We start from the raw sequence: 19,132 nt of genomic DNA on the forward strand, positions 1-19,132 counted from the left end.
AGTTCACGCTATTAAGCACGTGAAATTGCCACCTCTACTCCACCTGTCACTTCCCAGGCATTCCCCATCCAACCCACCCAACCGATCATCAAACTTGAGCAATCTCTTTTACAAATAAGACCTTCCAACACCTTAACCAATCATGGTTTCCCCTCTTCTTGAGGCATCTATGCCTCCACTCACTCTAAAACTTTCTCTTGCTGTCATTCAGCATTGCTCCATTTTTGATATTATAAATCAAGACACACAACTGAGATTCTGACCACGTTTCTACCTTTCTAGTTCACACATTCTGCTCCTTCCACTTGTCTGTTCCACTCTCTACCCCAAGCTCAAGCACCTTACTCTACTGATCAGCCCTTCTGTTGCCTTTATGTTCATCTTCTATTTCCCAACAGCATTTAAAAATCAATGCTGAAACAATAAACCTAAAAAACAAATGGATAAACAGCAGCAGCAACAAAAAACCCTCTTCTAGCCTCAGACTGTTACCTCTCTTCCCTTTTATGAAGAATTTTATCTGTTACTTTCTCCACTACTTCATCTTAACTCATTCATCAAAGAAAAGTGTAAAGTGCTCACATAGTGCTGCAACTGTTCTCAACAAAGTCACAATCTACTTCCTTGTTGCTAAATTCAACAGATGGCTGATTCTTTCCCTGACATTTGACCAGCACCTGACATTGATTATTACTGTGTCCTTCCCTTGACTTCTCTAAACACATTCACACACTGGCCTGCTTTTATACAACAAAATAAAGACAAATAATATAAGTGATCTCCTCAAATTAGGCAGGAAAGAGTTTGGCAAAATTTTAGCAGCCACTGATTTAAAAGAAAAATCATTCTTAGTAGAATAGGAATAAAATTAATTTCCTTAACTTAAAAGCAATCTACCAAAAACACAAAAATATATATATTTCATGGTGAAATATTGGGAGCATTCTCTTTAATAGCAATTGTTATTGCCTGCAATCACCACTTTTACTCAATATTTTACTGGAAGTCTTATTAGCCCAGAAAAAAGATAGGGGGAGGCATACGGACTGAAAAGGAAAAACAACTTTTTATTATTACACACACAAACACACACACACACACACAAATCCAAAAGATTCTTACAAGAATTCAGTATTTCTACATGTAAGATCAGCTTAGAAAAGTCAATAGCAGTTCCCTTTACATTGGCAACAAAGCAATTTGAAGCATAATTTTTTTTTAAGAAAGTTAACATGTTAACTACAGAAACAATCCTATGCGGTATCCAGAAATTTATCTTTTTTAAAAAAAATGTGCAAGAATTGAACAAAGAAAAAAAAATTTTTTAAGATTTTATTTATTTATTCATGAGAGACACAGAGAGAGAGGCAGAGACAGAGGCAGGGGGAGAAGCAGGCTCCATGCAGGGAGCCTGATGTGGGACTCGATCATGCCCTGAGCCAAAGGCAGATGCTCAACCACTGAGCCACCCAGGTGTCCCAGTACAAAGAAAAATTTAAATGTTACTTAAAGACATAGAAGCAGATCCGAATAAATGAAATTGATGAATAATAATGCTTCCCAAAAACATGAATAAATTCAAAGAAATTCCAGTAAAAACTCAATGGAGCTTCTCATGGAATTTCATAAACTAATCCTAAAATTCTAATTGGCCAAGAATAGCAATTCTGAATTTGAATAATAAGGAAGATTTAGGCCTTTCAAACCTCAACAGTTACAACAAAACTATAAATAGCAACTAAAGCAGAATGGAACCAATGGAACAGGACAGAGTGCCTGGAAGCACCTGTGCACCAATGTAGAGACAGGGGATTACAAACCGGCAGGGACAGAGCGGGAATGAGGCTGGGACAACTGCTTATCCATACATCAGGAGATATATTTAGAGTCCTATCTCACAACAGGAACAAAAATAACTTCCAGGTAGATTAAAAGACTAAGGGATTAAAGCAAATCTAAAATGCTTTTAGGAGAGCAAACAACAATCTATCATCTTCTGAAAAATACATAAAAAACAAAAATCAGATCCATAAATTTGTCATTAGAAATGTTTTTTCAAAAACCCGTATGATTAAAAAAGAAAACAAATAACATAGTTCAGTAAAAAAAGAAGTCAAAGCCTGGTAAAAGCTATCTGCAAGCATCAAATAACCAGAAAATATTTTTAAAACTCTCTCAGATCAGTAAGGAATCTTGCGAGAGATTCCACAGTAGGAACAAGCAACTCAGAGAGAAAGAAATCTGAATGACAAACACCAGTAGATGAACTGGAACTCAATCTCAGTATCATCAAGGAAACAAAAATTTTAATAACCCTATGGTATCATATCACACCCATTCAAGTGACAAAACAAATAAATAAGATCATTCCAAGTACTGGTGAGGATACGGACAGATAAGCACTCCTACCAATGGTGGGTGTATGGGGGACAGAACCCTTTTGAGAGCACCCTGCAATCACCAGTAACAGCTGCCCTCCCAACACCATTTTCTAGGTGTCCACCCAGAGAAACTCTCAAAAATTATGCATAAAGAGATAAAGGTAAGATAAGGACGCTCACTGCAGTACTGTCTGTAAAGGCACAAAAAGTACAAAGAACCTCTTTCGATAGAAAAATGGATTAATAAACTAGTTTATTATTATAATGAATAAATAGATACACTGTGGTTAACTCATACTAAACCATTACAGTGAATTTAATGAAGCTGTATATGAACACAGAAAATTTAATATACTTGCAAGCAAAAAGAGTTGTAAAACATTACCTACAATTTGATAACAGTAATGTAAATTTTTAAACAATTATGTCTATTGTTTATAGATACATCTGCAAGTAAATAAGTACAACAGGCTTTAGAGTGATATACAACTTCAGAAGAGTAGAAGAGGGATGCCATGTGGTTTAGCTATATGTATAACAGTTTATGTCAGAAAAAGGGATGAATAGAGCAAAATGTTAAAATTTGTTTATCTTTGTAATAGGTGAACATTTTATTTTCAGTGCTTTTAAGTACACCTGAAGGAATTTATAATAAGGAATTTTATTTTATTTTAAAGATTTTATTTATCCACGAGAGCCCAGAGAGAGGCACTGACATAGGTAGAGGGAGAAACAGGCTTCTTGTACGAAGCCTGATGCGGGACTCGATCCCAGGACCCTGGGATTACAACTTGAACCAAAGGCAGACAGTCAAGCATTGAGCCACCCAGGCGTCCCTGTAATAAGGAATTTTAAATAAATTTCTACCACATTCCCACTATGAATATTTAGCACATACTATAAAAGCAATAGGAAAAAACTATCATCTCTTCTACCACAAAGAGCTAACCTTTGATAATATTTTGTCTGTCCTTTTTCTTTACACATCATTAAATACAGACAATATTACTCTGTATATAGTTTTACAATCTTTTACTTTCCTCTTACCATACCAAGGGCATGTTTCCTTGTCACTATTCCACACTTACACAATTCACACATACCCATGGTACAAATTTAAAACTTCTCAGAGGCAAGATTAATAAAGAGGCCTTTATCCTACCCTAGACTCTAGTCCAACTGCCAAGAGTTTCTTATTTATCAGGTCTAGAAATCATGCTTTCATACTAAGCAGAGTGGAGTATCACTGTTATGCCACTGGGTGGAGGCAGAGCTCTCAAATTGTAATCTTTGGCAGCAGTTATTTTTCAGATAACAAATTTCATCACTGAATTTCTAAATCATCATACTAAATTTAAAATCAACTCCTATACTGCTTTCACATTTCAAATTCCTCTGTATATCACAATCACTGAAAACTTAAGATAATTATTGACACACAGACATTTTGCCCTATCAAGAACTTAAAAAAAAAAAAAAAAGGCAGCAACAGGAAAAAAAACTAGTTAACTTTAGGGAATACATTATTATGCATACTTCTGATACAGAATAATTATGAATTCTAAGGAGGAACCGTGACTATAAAAAGTTACAGTTTTCAAACAAACCCATACACTTATGAATCAGTGTTGCATCTGGCAAGCTTAAGGGCATATAATTCAAATAAACACAAGCTGACAACATTCGAACAGCAGACCTGGCCCAGATCTACATACAACGTTGCATCTGTAACTATTTTGCATCATAGGACAAGTAAGATGAGTAAAGTCACACATTCCAGGATTCACTGCATTTATAATCTCCTTTCTTCCCTACTGTTTTAAAAGTTTAGTGTGCCTACCCAACTGACGTGCATCATCTGTCTGTCCTTAAACCAGAAAATTAAGGCCACAGAAATGAACACAAGGGCATAGTCATTTACTATTTATTTGCAAATTTAGGGCTTTACTTCATGAAACTGTTCTAATAATTAGAACCCTCTGTCAATCATAATGTCAGGAAAAAGGTAACAATTGGATTAAAAACATTCAAACTGGAAAATGTTTATATATCACGATTTGTCTTAAAACTAAAATCTCTAAGTTTTCAACCCATCAAAGATTAAACTCTGCTTTTCATTCTTTGGAATCTTGTTGTACCTACAGTTTCAAAAAGGTCACACAGATTGGGAAAGTGCATCAGTCAGGCAATAACAAAGATGAAAAGTTTTTCAAAGAATTTCTAATATAAGAATATACCATTTTAAATTCAAACTGTCTATAATTTTGCAAAAAGTCCAAATACTAATAAATTCTAAAAATAATTAAAATCTAAAACACTTAAATTTTACCTTCCTACCAAAATGTATTCCTTACAATGTAAAAACTCAAAGAATACAGCATAACAAGGCTATATATGAAATTTGTATACCTGTTAAAACTACCTTTGGGAGGAGCTCCACTTTCTAGCAATGAAAAAATGTTTTTGTAAACATAAGCACAGTTTCATGAGTTAAAATACAGCAAGATAATGGTCTTTCAATAAGAGGACAGAACTGGAAAAGCAAAACAAAACAAAACAAAACAAAACACCATGCCTATTGGGAATGGCAACTCAATTTCAAATAAAAGACTGACACAAAGTCACACAGTTGGTTAGTCAGTGGCACCAAGATCTTCTCCTAATTTTTACTTTCTACTATAGATTAAGCTGCCATTTGAAAGGATATTTACCCTCAAAGTTCAGCACTTTGTTCCTACAATATTTAGCAGGTAGGAAGCATGACTATATGTGTGTGTGTTTGTATGTATAGAGACACACACCTGATATATTATTCTCTCACATGGTAAAGACAAATTATTAACCACAAAAGGAAAAAAGACAAAAAGAAGAAAGAGCAAAATTTTTATCATAGATTTCAAAGTCAATGATTCATAAAAGGCAAGGTAGAAAGTTACCTTAAAAACTGTACCAACTCTGTTTTTTGGACTCCCAACTTACCAGGAAACTGTGACACTATTGGGGGCGTATCTTCATCTAAATCATCAACTCCTCCAGCAATTGGATAGGGTGGAATGGAGACTCTGGGCATCACCACCCAACTGTGATCAGAATATAGGGAAGAGGTCAAGCTGGGGAGTCCCGAGTTGTGGGCTATCTGAAAGCCACAGATCTTCTCAATCTGCTGCCAGCGAAAAAGTCGTTCTCGTAAACAAGTTGTCAGTTCAGAGAGTGCTTTCCTAAAAAAGCCAAGGTAGGAATTACTTGTTGCGTCAAAGAATCTTCAATATGGCACTAAAACAGGTAACTACGTGAACATACGGAGGCAATAAACTAATTGCAAGAAGGAATCACTCCTCTTTAAAATTAGTATAGATTATGGAATTACAAAAGCTTAACTGATAAAGTAATATATGAACTCTTTGTAAATTACACATTTCAACATAATACAGATAAACACATAGCTAAAATAACATTCTTACTTTGCTTCCAGAATTTTGTGATCTACCTCATCAAGGGAGGAGCTATGTGCAACATGCAGAGTCCCAAAGACTGTGCTTCTTTTCTTTTTAATTTTCTCTGCCTAGAAACCCAAGGAGAGAAAAAATAAGGGTAGGTTTGGAAAAAAAATACACACATATTAATGAAGTTTGTTCTGAATATATTAATAATCAGAAAATCAGTAGAGAATTATATTAGCCAAAATAAAGCCCTAATTTCCAAAAAAAGAAAACAGATGAGGAAGAAAGCATGCTTTCCTAAGCCAATCAACAAAATTCAAAACTTTGTTCTGGAGAATTTTTCTCTTATTTTGATGGTTCAGAAAGACCTCAATCTTCCATTAACTAACAAAATAACATTAATCATATCCTATTGCAATGAAGTGTTAGTGAGTGAACTGAGGTTTTTTTTTTTTTTTTTTTTTTTTTTTTTTTGCTGGAAATCAGATTAAAACTTAATCTCATTTCACACAATTTAATAAGAGTCAGACATTAATTTCTAGTAACTACTAACCTGAATCAGATATGAAGCAGCAACCTAGAGGAGAAAAGCTCTGTATAAAACATTTATGATAATGATAACAGGGATGATTTTTAAATGACACTAAGGTCATTCTGAAAGGTATATACTTGTCTAAATAAACTAATTTTACTCTACGGCCTATGACTACGAGAGTCAATTTACGAAGTAAGTTCCAATTCACAAAAAGAAGCTACAATAATAAAATTTTTATTCAGATCTTTGTATCCCGATTGGTTAATCGCTTCAAAAATTTATTAAGTTTCGAAATATAATAGAGTACCTCATCCTTAGCAATAGCTAATTGCATTTCAGCATTTTGTCTTTTAATATTGTAGTACTGTACTTCTACTTCATGTGTTAACTGAAGCCATTTTTGAAGTGCATCTGGAACAGACCAGCTGCTTCTGAGTTCAAATTCTTTTTCAGCCTTTTTTAGAGCCATTCGAACCTGGAAGAGAGGGAGGAAGGGAAAGAGGAGGGGGAGAAAGGAACAGAAGGGATGAGAAAAGAAAGAGGAAGAGAAGGTGGGGGGAAGTTGGGAGACGGAGAGAGAAAAAGAAATTTGTTTTTTTAAAAAATATTTAAATAAAGATGCATTTTAAGAAATTAAGATTTTTACCAAAATTAAGAGAAAAGCCAAGTTTAGTTATACTCTACATAAACATTTTTTTTAAATCACAAAGTCTAAAAACAATGTATTTCTAACATTAAAACTAGAGCTGAAGTTTTTAAGTGCATCTTAACTCACTAAGCAAAGCTGTGAAGCCAAAGGGTAGAAAGGGCTTGCATGGATCTTAAGTTGCATTATTTAGTTTTTATATTTTATAACAGCTAGATTCTATGGACAGAAGAAAATTCCAAGCACATACAAACTGAAACTGGTTACATTCTTCTCATTATGTATTTTTTGTTTATGGAGTAGAATATAAAGAAGTATCCAAAATATGATGAATGCCTGTCCTACTATTCTGTCCAATGTTCCCAGGAGACACCACTGTATGCCATTTTAACTATATATTCACTTTTTAACATAATGATACCATATTTTGAAGGTTTTCATGACATCTTCTTTATGGTTAGTTATTTCTCACTTTATAAGCATATCTATCTGTTACAGTCCGTTTCACCCACTTCTACTCAATTCACTGCTTCTAACATACCAGAAAGTGGATAAATCAGCATTTGCAGACCAAGTGTAAATTTCAAGAAAATAGATTCTGAGTGAGACTCTACTTGATTTTTCCATGAGAAACTATGCATGGGCTTCAGTGTCAGGAGGTCAAAGTCTTCCTTCAAGCTGCCCTTTAGGGGAGCCAGACAATAAATAGTTAGAAAACTAAAATGCTCAGCGCATCCGTTGGTATTAAACTGTACGGGAAAAAAACTCTTAAAGAAAACTTAACACAGAAAGAAGAGACAATTCATTCTTGATATGATTCACTTAAAAACTAGCAAGAGCTCAAGCTAAAGATGTGTAAAGGTACATGATGGAACATAAGGAATTGTGAATACCACACTCAACACCTTCAGACAAAGTCACAATGAACTGTGGAGCATCCTGCCTCTGGAGCACTATACCTACAAATTATTTTCCTCAAAGCTATGTAAGGTAACTAATAACTCCACTCCTAAACTTAATGTGAAGAAATGTTTGACCTGAACAAACACAATTTACTTAAATAAACGTTACTGTATGCCAGAATAAACTAGGAGTACTATACACAAGTTTCTTCTGATAAACAGAACAGCTGTCAGTGCAGAAAGAAAATTATGTAGAGAAGTATTTTTTTAAACTCCAAAATTAGGGAATAAAAATCAGAATGGAACAATAAGTACAGACTTTACAAGTAAGGGTAAGATAGCACTTACTCCACTTACTGAAAACAAATCCTAAACAACATGTGCCCGACACATCTCACTGTGCAATGCGCTTGGGACAATACTGTGTTTAGTAAAATGGCTGGCTAAGCTGTGTGGTGTCCCAGCTAATCTTTCAGGAAGAGAGAATCTGCGGTCAGGTCCTGTGACATGGAGCTCCATATAACACTACAAAGTGTAAGTCAGCAGGCCCTCTTTCTCACAAGATTTTAAAGCTGAAATTGCTATACAGTTCTCATTGCCGAGGAAGTACACAGAGGACCTATTTCAAAATGAGGCCAAACAATGTTTCCCTTGACTGTCAAACAATGTTTCAAAATTTTGGAAATCCTGACCTTCCAATAATAGCAACTATTTTAGCTATTTTCCCTGCTACTATTCCTAAGTTAATCATTTACCTAAATTCCAATCTTTAATTTGAATTCCATTGTTATTTACAGGGGTATGGGTACAGAAAAAAAAAAGAGTAATTAAATAAAACTTTTACAAATGATGAATTATTAAATTGTTTACAAATACAGTGATTACTTACACAATTATTGTATCTCAGGAATAAAACAGCAATATGTAAAAACACGATATCACGGAAAGAAACACCCTATATCTGAAAATATAGCTCTAGACCCAATTTCCTGATTATTACCTTATGACCTTCAGCAAGTTCTGTATTCTCTGATCTGAGATTTCTTGTCACTACAACTATGACTTGTCCTGACTCTGGTCTTCTCAAAACTTTAAGAACAAAGTAATTTATGTGAAAAGTATTTAAACCACACAAAATATGAAGTGGTACTATTATTGACCCCAAAGTTTTTGCTTTGGGGAAAAATAGCACCACTATATGATATGATATATGTGCCAGACACTCGTGACTTATAATTCTGAGAAGTTCATTACCTCCCAGACAAGATCCAGTAATACCTAAAACTATATGGGACTGAGATTATATGATATTATCCATAAATAAACATTTCAGTGAAATCTACTTCTATAAACAAAACTTTTAATAGCAGTATGGGAAAACGTGGACTTTGGAATAAGACACATGAAATTTTGCCTTTGCCATGTAAGAGCTGTGTGACTTCAGGCAACTTATTTAACCTCTCCACACAAGGCATCTGCAAAGGGGGATAACATCTATTTATCGTGAGGATTAAACTTTATGAGCAAACCACCTGTAATGTGCATGGCATAGATTTCTGGCACATAGTATGTAATCGTAATACTGTGTTCCCCACTACTATGATCATGTAGGATAGAGTTCCTTTAAATACTCTCCCTTAAACCACCCCCTTACTGACTCAGGATCTCATTAACATTATTACATCTGTACTGGGACATATCATGGTGAGCCTAAGGTCTACTGAGGTATGCAATGCCTCTCTGCCAAAAACTTCAAATCCGAATACTCGTGATGTGTGTGTCTACTTTTGTAGGGTGCCTTCTCCCTCACTATGAGGCAGTCACCAATAAAATATTACTATCTGTGCACCACTGCTTCTTGCTCATGTACTCTTACCTGTAAGGTACAGAAAAATAGCTAACAAGCTTTTTAGTTTAGTGCTGGGAACAAGCCAAGAGATAAAAGTCTTGGTGGGAAAAGGCAGTGAGTTCCCACAGACATAAAAGGCGTAATATCTAATTCTTGGACACAGTATAATTTTGGCAAAGCCTTTTTCTGTCTTTTCTATTTTTTTTTTCTTTTTGTTAACTCCTTGGTTCTGTATTACATTCTGTACAGATAAGGTTTGTCAGGTAAATAGGACCTGACCATAAAATACGTATGGGAGTTAACCTAAGAGAACAAACTCCTTACAGGGAAAAGACCCAATGAAAAGATGCCTGGGGAATGAGGGAAACAATAGCTAGCCGTTAATAAAAGAGATGGCTGTGTTCAGGCAGACATCCTACCAAAAATGATAATCCTGAAAGAAACAATAATGCACACTGAACATTTTCTCATGAGTTGAAACTGAAACTCATTCGTCACATAATTCATATTCCTTATTTAGCATCTGGCTGAGAAGGCAGCAGTGCACAAAGCAGAGTGGGAGGCAGAGCTCCGAGGCTCTTGGCCTTGCTCTTCAATTGGGGCACTCTCTGAGTTTGGGCAAGCCTTCTCACCCGCAGTTTATCACCAAAGAAAGGGTCAAAGTCAGAAGAAGGAGATGAGACTACAGAAACAGAGGTTGGAGTGACGTGTTTTGAGGATGAAGGAAGGGGCCATGAGCCAAGAAATGCAGGCAGCCTCTGGAAGCTGGAAAAAGCAAGGAAACAGATCCTCCCTAGAGCCTCCAGAGGAATGTAGCCCTGTGAACCTATTTTAAACTCTGTCTTAAGAACTGTAAGATAATAAATGTGTGTTGTTTTAAGCCACTAAATTAGGAGGAAGTTTTTATAGGAAGAATACAAGACCAAACAATCTACCTATAATTAAACTCTGCTGGACCCCTCCCCCCCTGCCCTTGCCTGAAGGCTGACATTCCATCTTGAGCAAAAGTATGATAACAGGAGATCCTGGAAAAGTACCTGTAGACGACTTCAGAGTTTTTAGCAGATTATGTTCTAAAGCCATTTAATGGGATTCAAATGGATGTATAATAGAGATTCTCTACCTTTGCAGAGAAGTTTTAACATTAGATATACTTTAATAGGTTATGGTTGGAAACTGAAACATACCACAGATGTTAAATAAACACCTTAAGTTCACTGGAGATAATTAACATGGCCTGGGATAAGATTTCATGAGTTGGTGAACACAACGGTAACCTTATTTTTAAATTATTACTTTGTCATTTTACTATATGGGCTTTGAGCTATGCTAACAACAGAACAAATAATTCTTTTATTAACTAAGGAAGAATACACAATGCCACTAAATGTAGAAGCCTAAACAAAAACAAACAAAAACTCCTTAGAGTGGCGCTACAAATGCCCTAACAAATACTTTTTTTAGAACATAAATACCTGTTCCAATTCCTGCTCTGCGTATTGACGTCTACTCAGTTCACATTCAGCTCCTTCCCTTAGCTCTCTGAGCCGACAGGCCTCTTCCTTTGCATAATTGATTTCATCCATCATTTTGCGCTCTAGATTTTGCTTTTCTACAGCAACATTCCTGTTTTCTTCCTGTGCCTTTTCAAGCCTTACAGAATGATAAAAAAAAAAAAAAAATGAAAATTCTTCACCAAAATTTCCAGTTTTATTTTTTTTAATGAAGAATAAATACATATCAAGCAGTAGAATACATGTTTCTTTTTTCTTTTTTTTTTTTTTTTAATTTTTTATTTATTTATGATAGTCATAGACAGAGAGAGAGGCAGAAACACAGGCAGAGGGAGAAGCAGGCTCCATGCACCGGGAGCCCGATGTGGGATTCGATCCCGGGTCTCCAGGATCGCGCCCTGGGCCAAAGGCAGGTGCCAAACCGCTGCGCCACCTAGGGATCCCGAATACATGTTTCAATCCAAAATCACAGTATTTTCTTAATCTTACATTTGAATACCAAAAATAGCAGGTGGCCCACTATACAGCTATATGGGTAATCTTGAGCTCAAAACACAGTGACAGCAGGGAATCACTCTTCAACAGAGACTTTTAAGAAATTCATTGTTATCTACATCATGCTAAAAATAAAATTCAACTACATATATCATTCCACCTATAGTAATTTTCACTAATCTGCCCATTTATTCCCTAGTGCATACCCTTAATATAAATCTGCAACAAGAATATAACTTTTCTAAAAAAAAAAAAAAAGTGTACATACATTAGTGATGTGTGTGACCAACTAAATACCAGTGTATAAGCCCATGCCCATATTTCATTTTCACGAATTATGTTTGCTGCATAAATAAGACTTGTAGCTTTTTAAACTTACCTCTCTTGTAAGTCCATTAGACTTTGCTCTGCAGTTTGTAGACTCTCTAAGTCTTTCATCATTTTTGCAACATGTTCTTTTGATGTCTTATTCTGTGTGTACGCAAACCAGCACCCTCCAACACCAATTACTATAGAAACTGTGAGAATAAAATCCTTCATCCAGTTATGAGGTGGGCCTATGAGGAAAGTTATAGATAATTAATCTTTGAGTATAACAAAATCTTGATACACAGAGGCATTTTTTTAAAGTAGTAGGTATCTGAAAACAAATGTGAAAATGTCCCTTCCATAAACAAGCTCTAGCCTTTTAAAAATCCTTTCTTCAAATAATCAAAGTGCTTATTTATTACAACACCCTGATACCCTAGACCTACCAGAGGGCACAGATAAACGCACAAGGATGTACCACTGCCGCTGGTACAGGAAATAGTGAGAGAAGTCCTGGGGAGCCGTGAAAAAGCAACGGCATCTCCAATCATGTCCTCTGTGGGATGAAAGGAGGCATAAAAAGTACCAACACTATCATCCCAACTGCTTTCCTTCAGCCAAGTTAGGGAACTGTCATGCTTTGATATATACAATGGAAGCCTAATCATTCACCAAAAGAGCATCTTCCCCAAGCAAGTAGTCATGTAACTAAGATTAGTCAACGATTTTCAACTGAGGGCAATATCCCCCTTACCGTGGGCATTTGACTATTTTTGCTTGTCACAGTTGGGAGGGTAGAAAGTGAATGGGAGAGTTGTTACTGGTGTCTAGTGGGTAGAGGCCAGGGATGTTGTTAAATAGCCAATGATGCATAAGACAATCACTATCCAGCCCTGCTTCTGCCAGTAATCAAGGATTATCCAGCAATTATCTAGCCTAAAATGTAAAGTGCCAAGGTTGAGAAAGCAGGAGTTAAATGATCATAACAAGTAGTGTTTTAGGGGGTTATTTGCCAGAGATAGCCAGGTTACTAGAAGAAAAGAACAGATCACCTTCTCTACCCCTAGGCATGTCAGTAATTTCCAGCACTGTTTCTAAAGTAAGGAGTAAGGAGCCAGGCAGGGCCTAGTGTCTTCAGTGATACCAAACACAGAAATCACTAGTCAAATAATTTTAGTTTATCCTTGACTCTTAATAATACACACTAATCTTCAGAGGGCTCTCTGGAAGGATACACAAAGATAACTAACACAGTATAATGTATTAGTTGTTCCAAAGAGACATAGTTTACAGTGGGAAACTACCTAACTGCCCAGGCCTCCAGCAGGAAGACATGCGGCACGTGTGATGAAATAAGGAGCTCTCCAGACATGACAAGATCCTGCCTTACTCGGGTTCCTATATGTTTACACAGTGTGATAAACAACATGCTCTAGGCCAGAGACCCTCAGGGCTGCATATTTCCAGAGCACACACCTACAGTGAAACAGATGTACTGCAGAAGGCTAAAGGCTCAAAAGGGTTTATTTTTATTTCTGCTTCAGACTGAGGAATTTAGCTCAAGTTCTAGTTCAAATGAGCCCTGTTCAGGCCAAAATATAATCACCAGGCTAAACTCTATAATTACCACAAAGTGAAAAGGATTTCAGTGAAAACTCCTTTCAAATGTATCTCTGTTCATTTGACAATGTTTGTTATAAATCTAATGCCCGTGTTCCCACTGCAGGGCTTATTCATTCAAATAATAATTCTAAAACAAACACATTAAAAAGGTAATGCATCATTAACTTCTTTACTAGTTTGTCTATTAAAATATTTGTTTCTAACAGTCTTTGAGACTAGTTTGGTTTCTTTTCAAATGATAATATAATACTGTTTTGGCTTAGAGGGTGGTTTGTTCCTGAATTAATAAAATATAAATATCCCTGACCAAGTTGCATAGAGAGGCAAGTTATCAAGCTAAATTCCTATTTTCACCAATCATTCCCAAGAAAAAATCAGAATCTCATGGAAGACAACCCCCAAGAGGGATTCAGTAGGAAACTCAGGGTGTCATCTGTGTGGAATGGCTGGCATTTCAGGAGGGTTGTGCTTCCTAGGGTTTGTAATTTCCAACAGTGCATTTCCACCACCTCTCACCAACAAGCAGAGTTCCAGCTGTTTCACCAGCTGTTCTCAGCCTGAGCCAAAAAAGAACCACCAGCACAGTCAGGGAATCCATCCAATAGCTCCAGGAACCCTTCTTCAGCAGGGCCACCCCCAAAACCCTATCACAGAAAGCTGCAAGTCTAACTCCAAAAATTGAGGTAAAATAAACATTAGTTTCCTAAGCTGTCATCTGTGGAAGCCATTTTTCTTGTATTAATTTTGTTATTCCTTTTTGGCTTCTGAAAAACAGAACATAATTCCTCCAAAATGTAATCTTAAAACACTTTCCTCCAAAGCTTTTTAGCATTTGAAATTAAATAAATATATTAAACTTTTCTGCAATAAGTGTTCTTGTCAAAAGTAAAGAAATACAAGCCTTATTTTTCTACAAATAGGACATAATTTCTCAAATGTTCTTCTTCAATACAATCAAATAACATTCTCCACCTTGTGCTTCTGTCAGGATAGTCTGTTACCATGTAAAATTTCAAGTGGATCTGTGCTTTTGATTTGGATCTAAAAAATCATTTTCCTGGTTATAAATGAAATCACTTCAGGATATATTACTCCATGCCATAGGAATGATTACATTGTACCATTTTTGAAAGGGATTCCTCAGCGAATATCTGGCTACAATAATATCAACATTAAAACTGTTACAAAGATCCAAAGTTTTAAATCTAGAAATTTGATTCTAAATTATCAACTGACATAGTTTTTACAATTTTTTACATCAGTAACCAGCTTGGAAATTTCACACTCCACATTTCAATGACCAAAAATCTCACCCTATACATTTTTTTAAGATACATTACATTGTCTTTATAGCTAATAAATAGTTTTTCTCTTAGTGTTCTTTCTTACTTTTTCCTTCTTTAAATAACAAATGTATGATCAGATTATTCTTTTACATCATACTCTGAGAGAGAATACTAACGTGTTAAAGGTCCAAACAAAACCACATCCAGTGCCTTCAGCTGAAGTTTTTGTCTGTGACTCCGATCACTGATTTTCAACTGGGAGCTCATAAATGAAGGTTCATGCACTGCTATCCTGTTCATTTAAAAAATACACACATATTAAATGAAAATATTTCTAGTATGTAAACTTAAATATTTTAACAATATATTTAATACTTTACATATTTGTGCTGACTGCTGTAAGAGCTCATCCCTGTGATTAAAGACTTTATTAACATGTATCAAAATCCTTCAGTGCAAACTCAGTTGTGCAAACACTCCGTATCAATTATTGTTATGTTGATGCATTGTTTTCTAGGGTTACTTTATGCCATAATTTACTAGGACACAGAAATTTATCAAACACAAAAGTATTTTACAACCATTAGTTACCGATGGCATTTTATTATCATTTCACAACAAACAAGAAAATTTTAAGTGATTTACTTAATATCAGTAGCAGACTTTAAAATAAAATACAGTTCTCCATTTGGATCATATCACTTTTCTTTAAAAGTATCTAAAAAACCTATACCTTTTACACTTTAATACGTAAGCTATTTAAAAATTAATTAAACAAATTCCACTGAAGTCGTAAGGGTAAGAAGTCATCATGGTTGGAAGAGAAAACCAAGGCATTTATTTAATAGGAAGTACTGAACCATTTCACCAGCAATGAAGAAACCGTATGTAGGGGGCCAAAAGGCACAACTGAAATAAGGAAATAAAATCACTGTGTCTTGAACTTCAAATCCAAGTCGCCCAGTTATTAACTAAGATTTCTTAATAACCAAATATGATGCCAATAAAGATACTATAACACAAAGTCTAATAATACTAGTAAAATTGTTAATAACAATGACAATAAAAACAAGCATGTACTATATGCCGGGTACTGTGTCAAGTGCTTTATCAAAATTCAAGAAAACCTCTAATATATATAAAATGCCCATTTCACAAATGAGGAAACTAATATAGGAAGAGACCGAGTAACTTGCCCAAGGTTGCATAAATACAGGTAGGGCAGGGATTCAAATCCAAATATGTATGTTCCAATGACTGTACTCTGAACCACTACATTTTATTTTGGAAGGTATCAGAACCTCTAAGAATGGAGAAGTTAAAAAAAACTCCTGTAACTGCTATAGGCTTTTATAAAACTTTATAAAGACCTTTCCCATCACAAAATGCCTTCCTTCATCTCGCAGGTACCTTTTGTGTATGCTCCAGTTACACCTTTAATGTGACACTTAACAAACTGCTTGAAGGCAATGCTATGTCTTGTCTCGGTATCCCCACACCTAGCATTACGCTTGGCAAAAGTAAATGCTTGATAAATGTTTGTATAATACATGGATGAATGCATGGATGGATGCATGAATGAATTAAGAGCAACAATATCAATAGACTAAATTTAAGAAAGACAATGAGATGTAGTAATAAAGGATACCAAATAACAGTTTTAAACAAAGTTCAGTATGAGCCCAGAGGTGGAAGTGATTCTACCTGAGTGGGTGAGGATGTCAGGGAAGTTCACACAGGTCTGAAAGGAATGAGGAGGCATGTGTCAGGCGAAGAGAGCCTTAGTTTAAGCTCTGGTAATAAGAATTTCAGAGTATAGAAAATCAGTAAAAGGCTTATGATAACCATGATAACTAACATAATATTAACATAATTTTGGCTACCTATTGCAGATGTGACAATATTTTAATGTCACAGAAAGGAAACATAATGAATTGTAGGCATGTGTACATCTGTAATGTGTAATACATTTTCTTATATATTCTTATAAATAGCTCTCATATCTACAGTTACCCTACAAAAAGTTCTGTAACTCACAGCATTACAGTTAATTGATAGTGCTCCTTTAAGTGGACTCTCTTAACTGCCATTACCATATAAAAGGGGCTTGATGAAAGGCATTCCAGTTTTCCTTTCTCCTCTACTCAAAAAGGTTCCAGTGGGCTTACCTGAAAGTTGAACTTCTGTATTTATAACCTGTCTTTCCTACTAACATGCTCACTGTTTTAAAAAACCAATCTTTATTGTGATGTTATTTTAACACTTCTAGAATTTGAGTTACTGCTGATAACCTTTACAACTAAAAGAAAAAAGTGGCTGTAACTTTTACTGCCAAAACACCAAGCAACCTATTTTATTTCATGTTGTTATATAAAGAGATTTCCCAAAAGACAACATAAAAATACTGAGTTCCTCATATTGAGGGTAACATATAACTCAAAAACTCCCAATCCCATTTTAATGCTCTACTATCCTGTTTTAACTTAGAAACTTATCATATTTAAAAGCAAAAACTGGGGGCGCCTGGATGGCTCAATTAAGCATCCAACTCTAGATTTTGGCTCAGGTCATGATCTCAGGGATGTGGGATCGAGCCCCACGTCCAGCTCTGTGCTGAATGTAGAGCCTGCTTAAGATTCTCTCTCTGCCCCTCTCCCCACACTCCCACTTTTGTTCTCCAAAAAAATTAATTAAAGCAAAAACTGTATCTTATTTTTGTCTTCTTTCCACCATCTAGTTACACCATGAACATTAAAGATACTCAATACACACTTGTTGAATTCACTTTTATTCCCATAATTTCATCATTATGGTCATGTGCACAGTAAAATCAGAAATACTGATGTTGATACTCAGAACATATTTACAGGAGATACGGAAATTTTCAACTCCACCCAAAATCCAAAGTCCAAAGCAACAACAGCCACTTATTTAAAGTATTTATAGTACGTAAAATTGATTAGAAGAAATACAATAGGCACATCTCATCACATATAATAGTTAAACAATAATAAGGGATTACTCTTCTTTGATACAAGAAATATTTGAGAGAAGAATGGGAAATAAGCAATCTTCTAAGGGCCAGGTTCTGGCAGAACCACTGCCAATTTTAACATTTAAATCTTTAAAAAATAATGGGGTGTCTGGGTGGCTCAGAGGTTGTGATCCAGGGGTCCTGGGGTAGAACCCTGTACCCAGAGTGGAGCTGGAGTTGAGTTGGGACCCTGCTCAGTGAAGAGTCTGCTTCTCCTTCTCTGTCTGCCCCTGCCACTGCTCGCGTTCTCTCTCTCTCAAATACATAAAATCTTTAAAAACAAAAACCTTTAAAAATTATTAGGTTTACTAATGGAAATTTATTTTTTATTTTTAAAGATTTTATTTATTTATTCATGAGAGACGCAGAGGGAGAAGCAGGCTCCCTGCGGGGAGCCCAATGTGGGACTTGATCCCAGGTCTCCAGGATCACACCCTGGGCTGAAGGTGGCGCTAAACCACTGAGCCACCTGGGCTGCCCACTAAAGGAGATTTAGAAAATAAAATTTAGAAAACTAGTAACAAATAATTCCAGAAATCTAAGGGATAAACTGGCTTCCCAGACTTTGGTATTGGGTTCAAGTGTTGAATTGGGCAAAATACTTAACTTCTCTGTGATTTGGGTTTTTTTTTTTTTTAATCTGCAAAATGGGAATGATAATAATACATCTTAACATTAACCATGAAGCTTAAATGAGAAAATATAGAGTACTTCTACATAATATACATTTTAAAATTTTGCTATTATTTATATTTTGTTCATTACATTTTTTTTTTAGGGTTTAACTTACAGATGCTAATATTGAGTGGTTATTGTTATTAAAGGAATACAATTAAGGATCTGTACACTAACCCATTCAAACAGGTTTTTCATTAAAGGTGGATTCATATCAAATGAATATGTTTTTGTTATATTTACCACATGGTCAGAGGTTGGCCCTTTGATGTTATCTAAAAAGAATGCAGTTGGCCTATTGTCTAATTCCCAAAATCACTTTCTCTGGAAATAAATTTTAAAAAGACTGATTATTTAAACAAGAAAAATTAATTAAAACTTGCAAATTCAGGGAAGCCCGGGTGGCTCAGCGGTTTAGCGCCACCTTCGGCCCAGGGTGTGAT

General features: G+C 35.5%; 1 protein-coding gene across 5 annotated transcripts in view; it reads right to left on the reverse strand.

Annotated features, from left to right (window-relative positions):
- Positions 1 to 19,132, reverse strand: part of STIM2 (stromal interaction molecule 2) — a 143,022-nt gene that overhangs the window by 9,802 nt on the left and 114,088 nt on the right. For 4 of the 5 annotated variants that reach the window (XM_038533537.1, XM_038533536.1, XM_038533533.1 and 1 more), the window contains exons 5-11: positions 15,157 to 15,272; positions 12,142 to 12,319; positions 11,229 to 11,406; positions 6,664 to 6,831; positions 6,375 to 6,398; positions 5,843 to 5,943; positions 5,361 to 5,599 (exon numbers count right to left, since the gene is read on the reverse strand). In XM_038533537.1, the coding sequence (XP_038389465.1) occupies positions 5,361 to 5,599; positions 5,843 to 5,943; positions 6,375 to 6,398; positions 6,664 to 6,831; positions 11,229 to 11,406; positions 12,142 to 12,319; positions 15,157 to 15,272 (1,004 nt within the window). The remainder of the gene's footprint in view (positions 1 to 5,360; positions 5,600 to 5,842; positions 5,944 to 6,374; positions 6,399 to 6,663; positions 6,832 to 11,228; positions 11,407 to 12,141; positions 12,320 to 15,156; positions 15,273 to 19,132) is intronic. The other variant, XM_038533534.1, reaches the window with a different exon arrangement.

The sequence above is a fragment of the Canis lupus genome, chromosome 3, assembly GCF_011100685.1.
Source record: "Canis lupus familiaris isolate Mischka breed German Shepherd chromosome 3, alternate assembly UU_Cfam_GSD_1.0, whole genome shotgun sequence".
Lineage (NCBI taxonomy): Eukaryota > Metazoa > Chordata > Mammalia > Carnivora > Canidae > Canis > Canis lupus.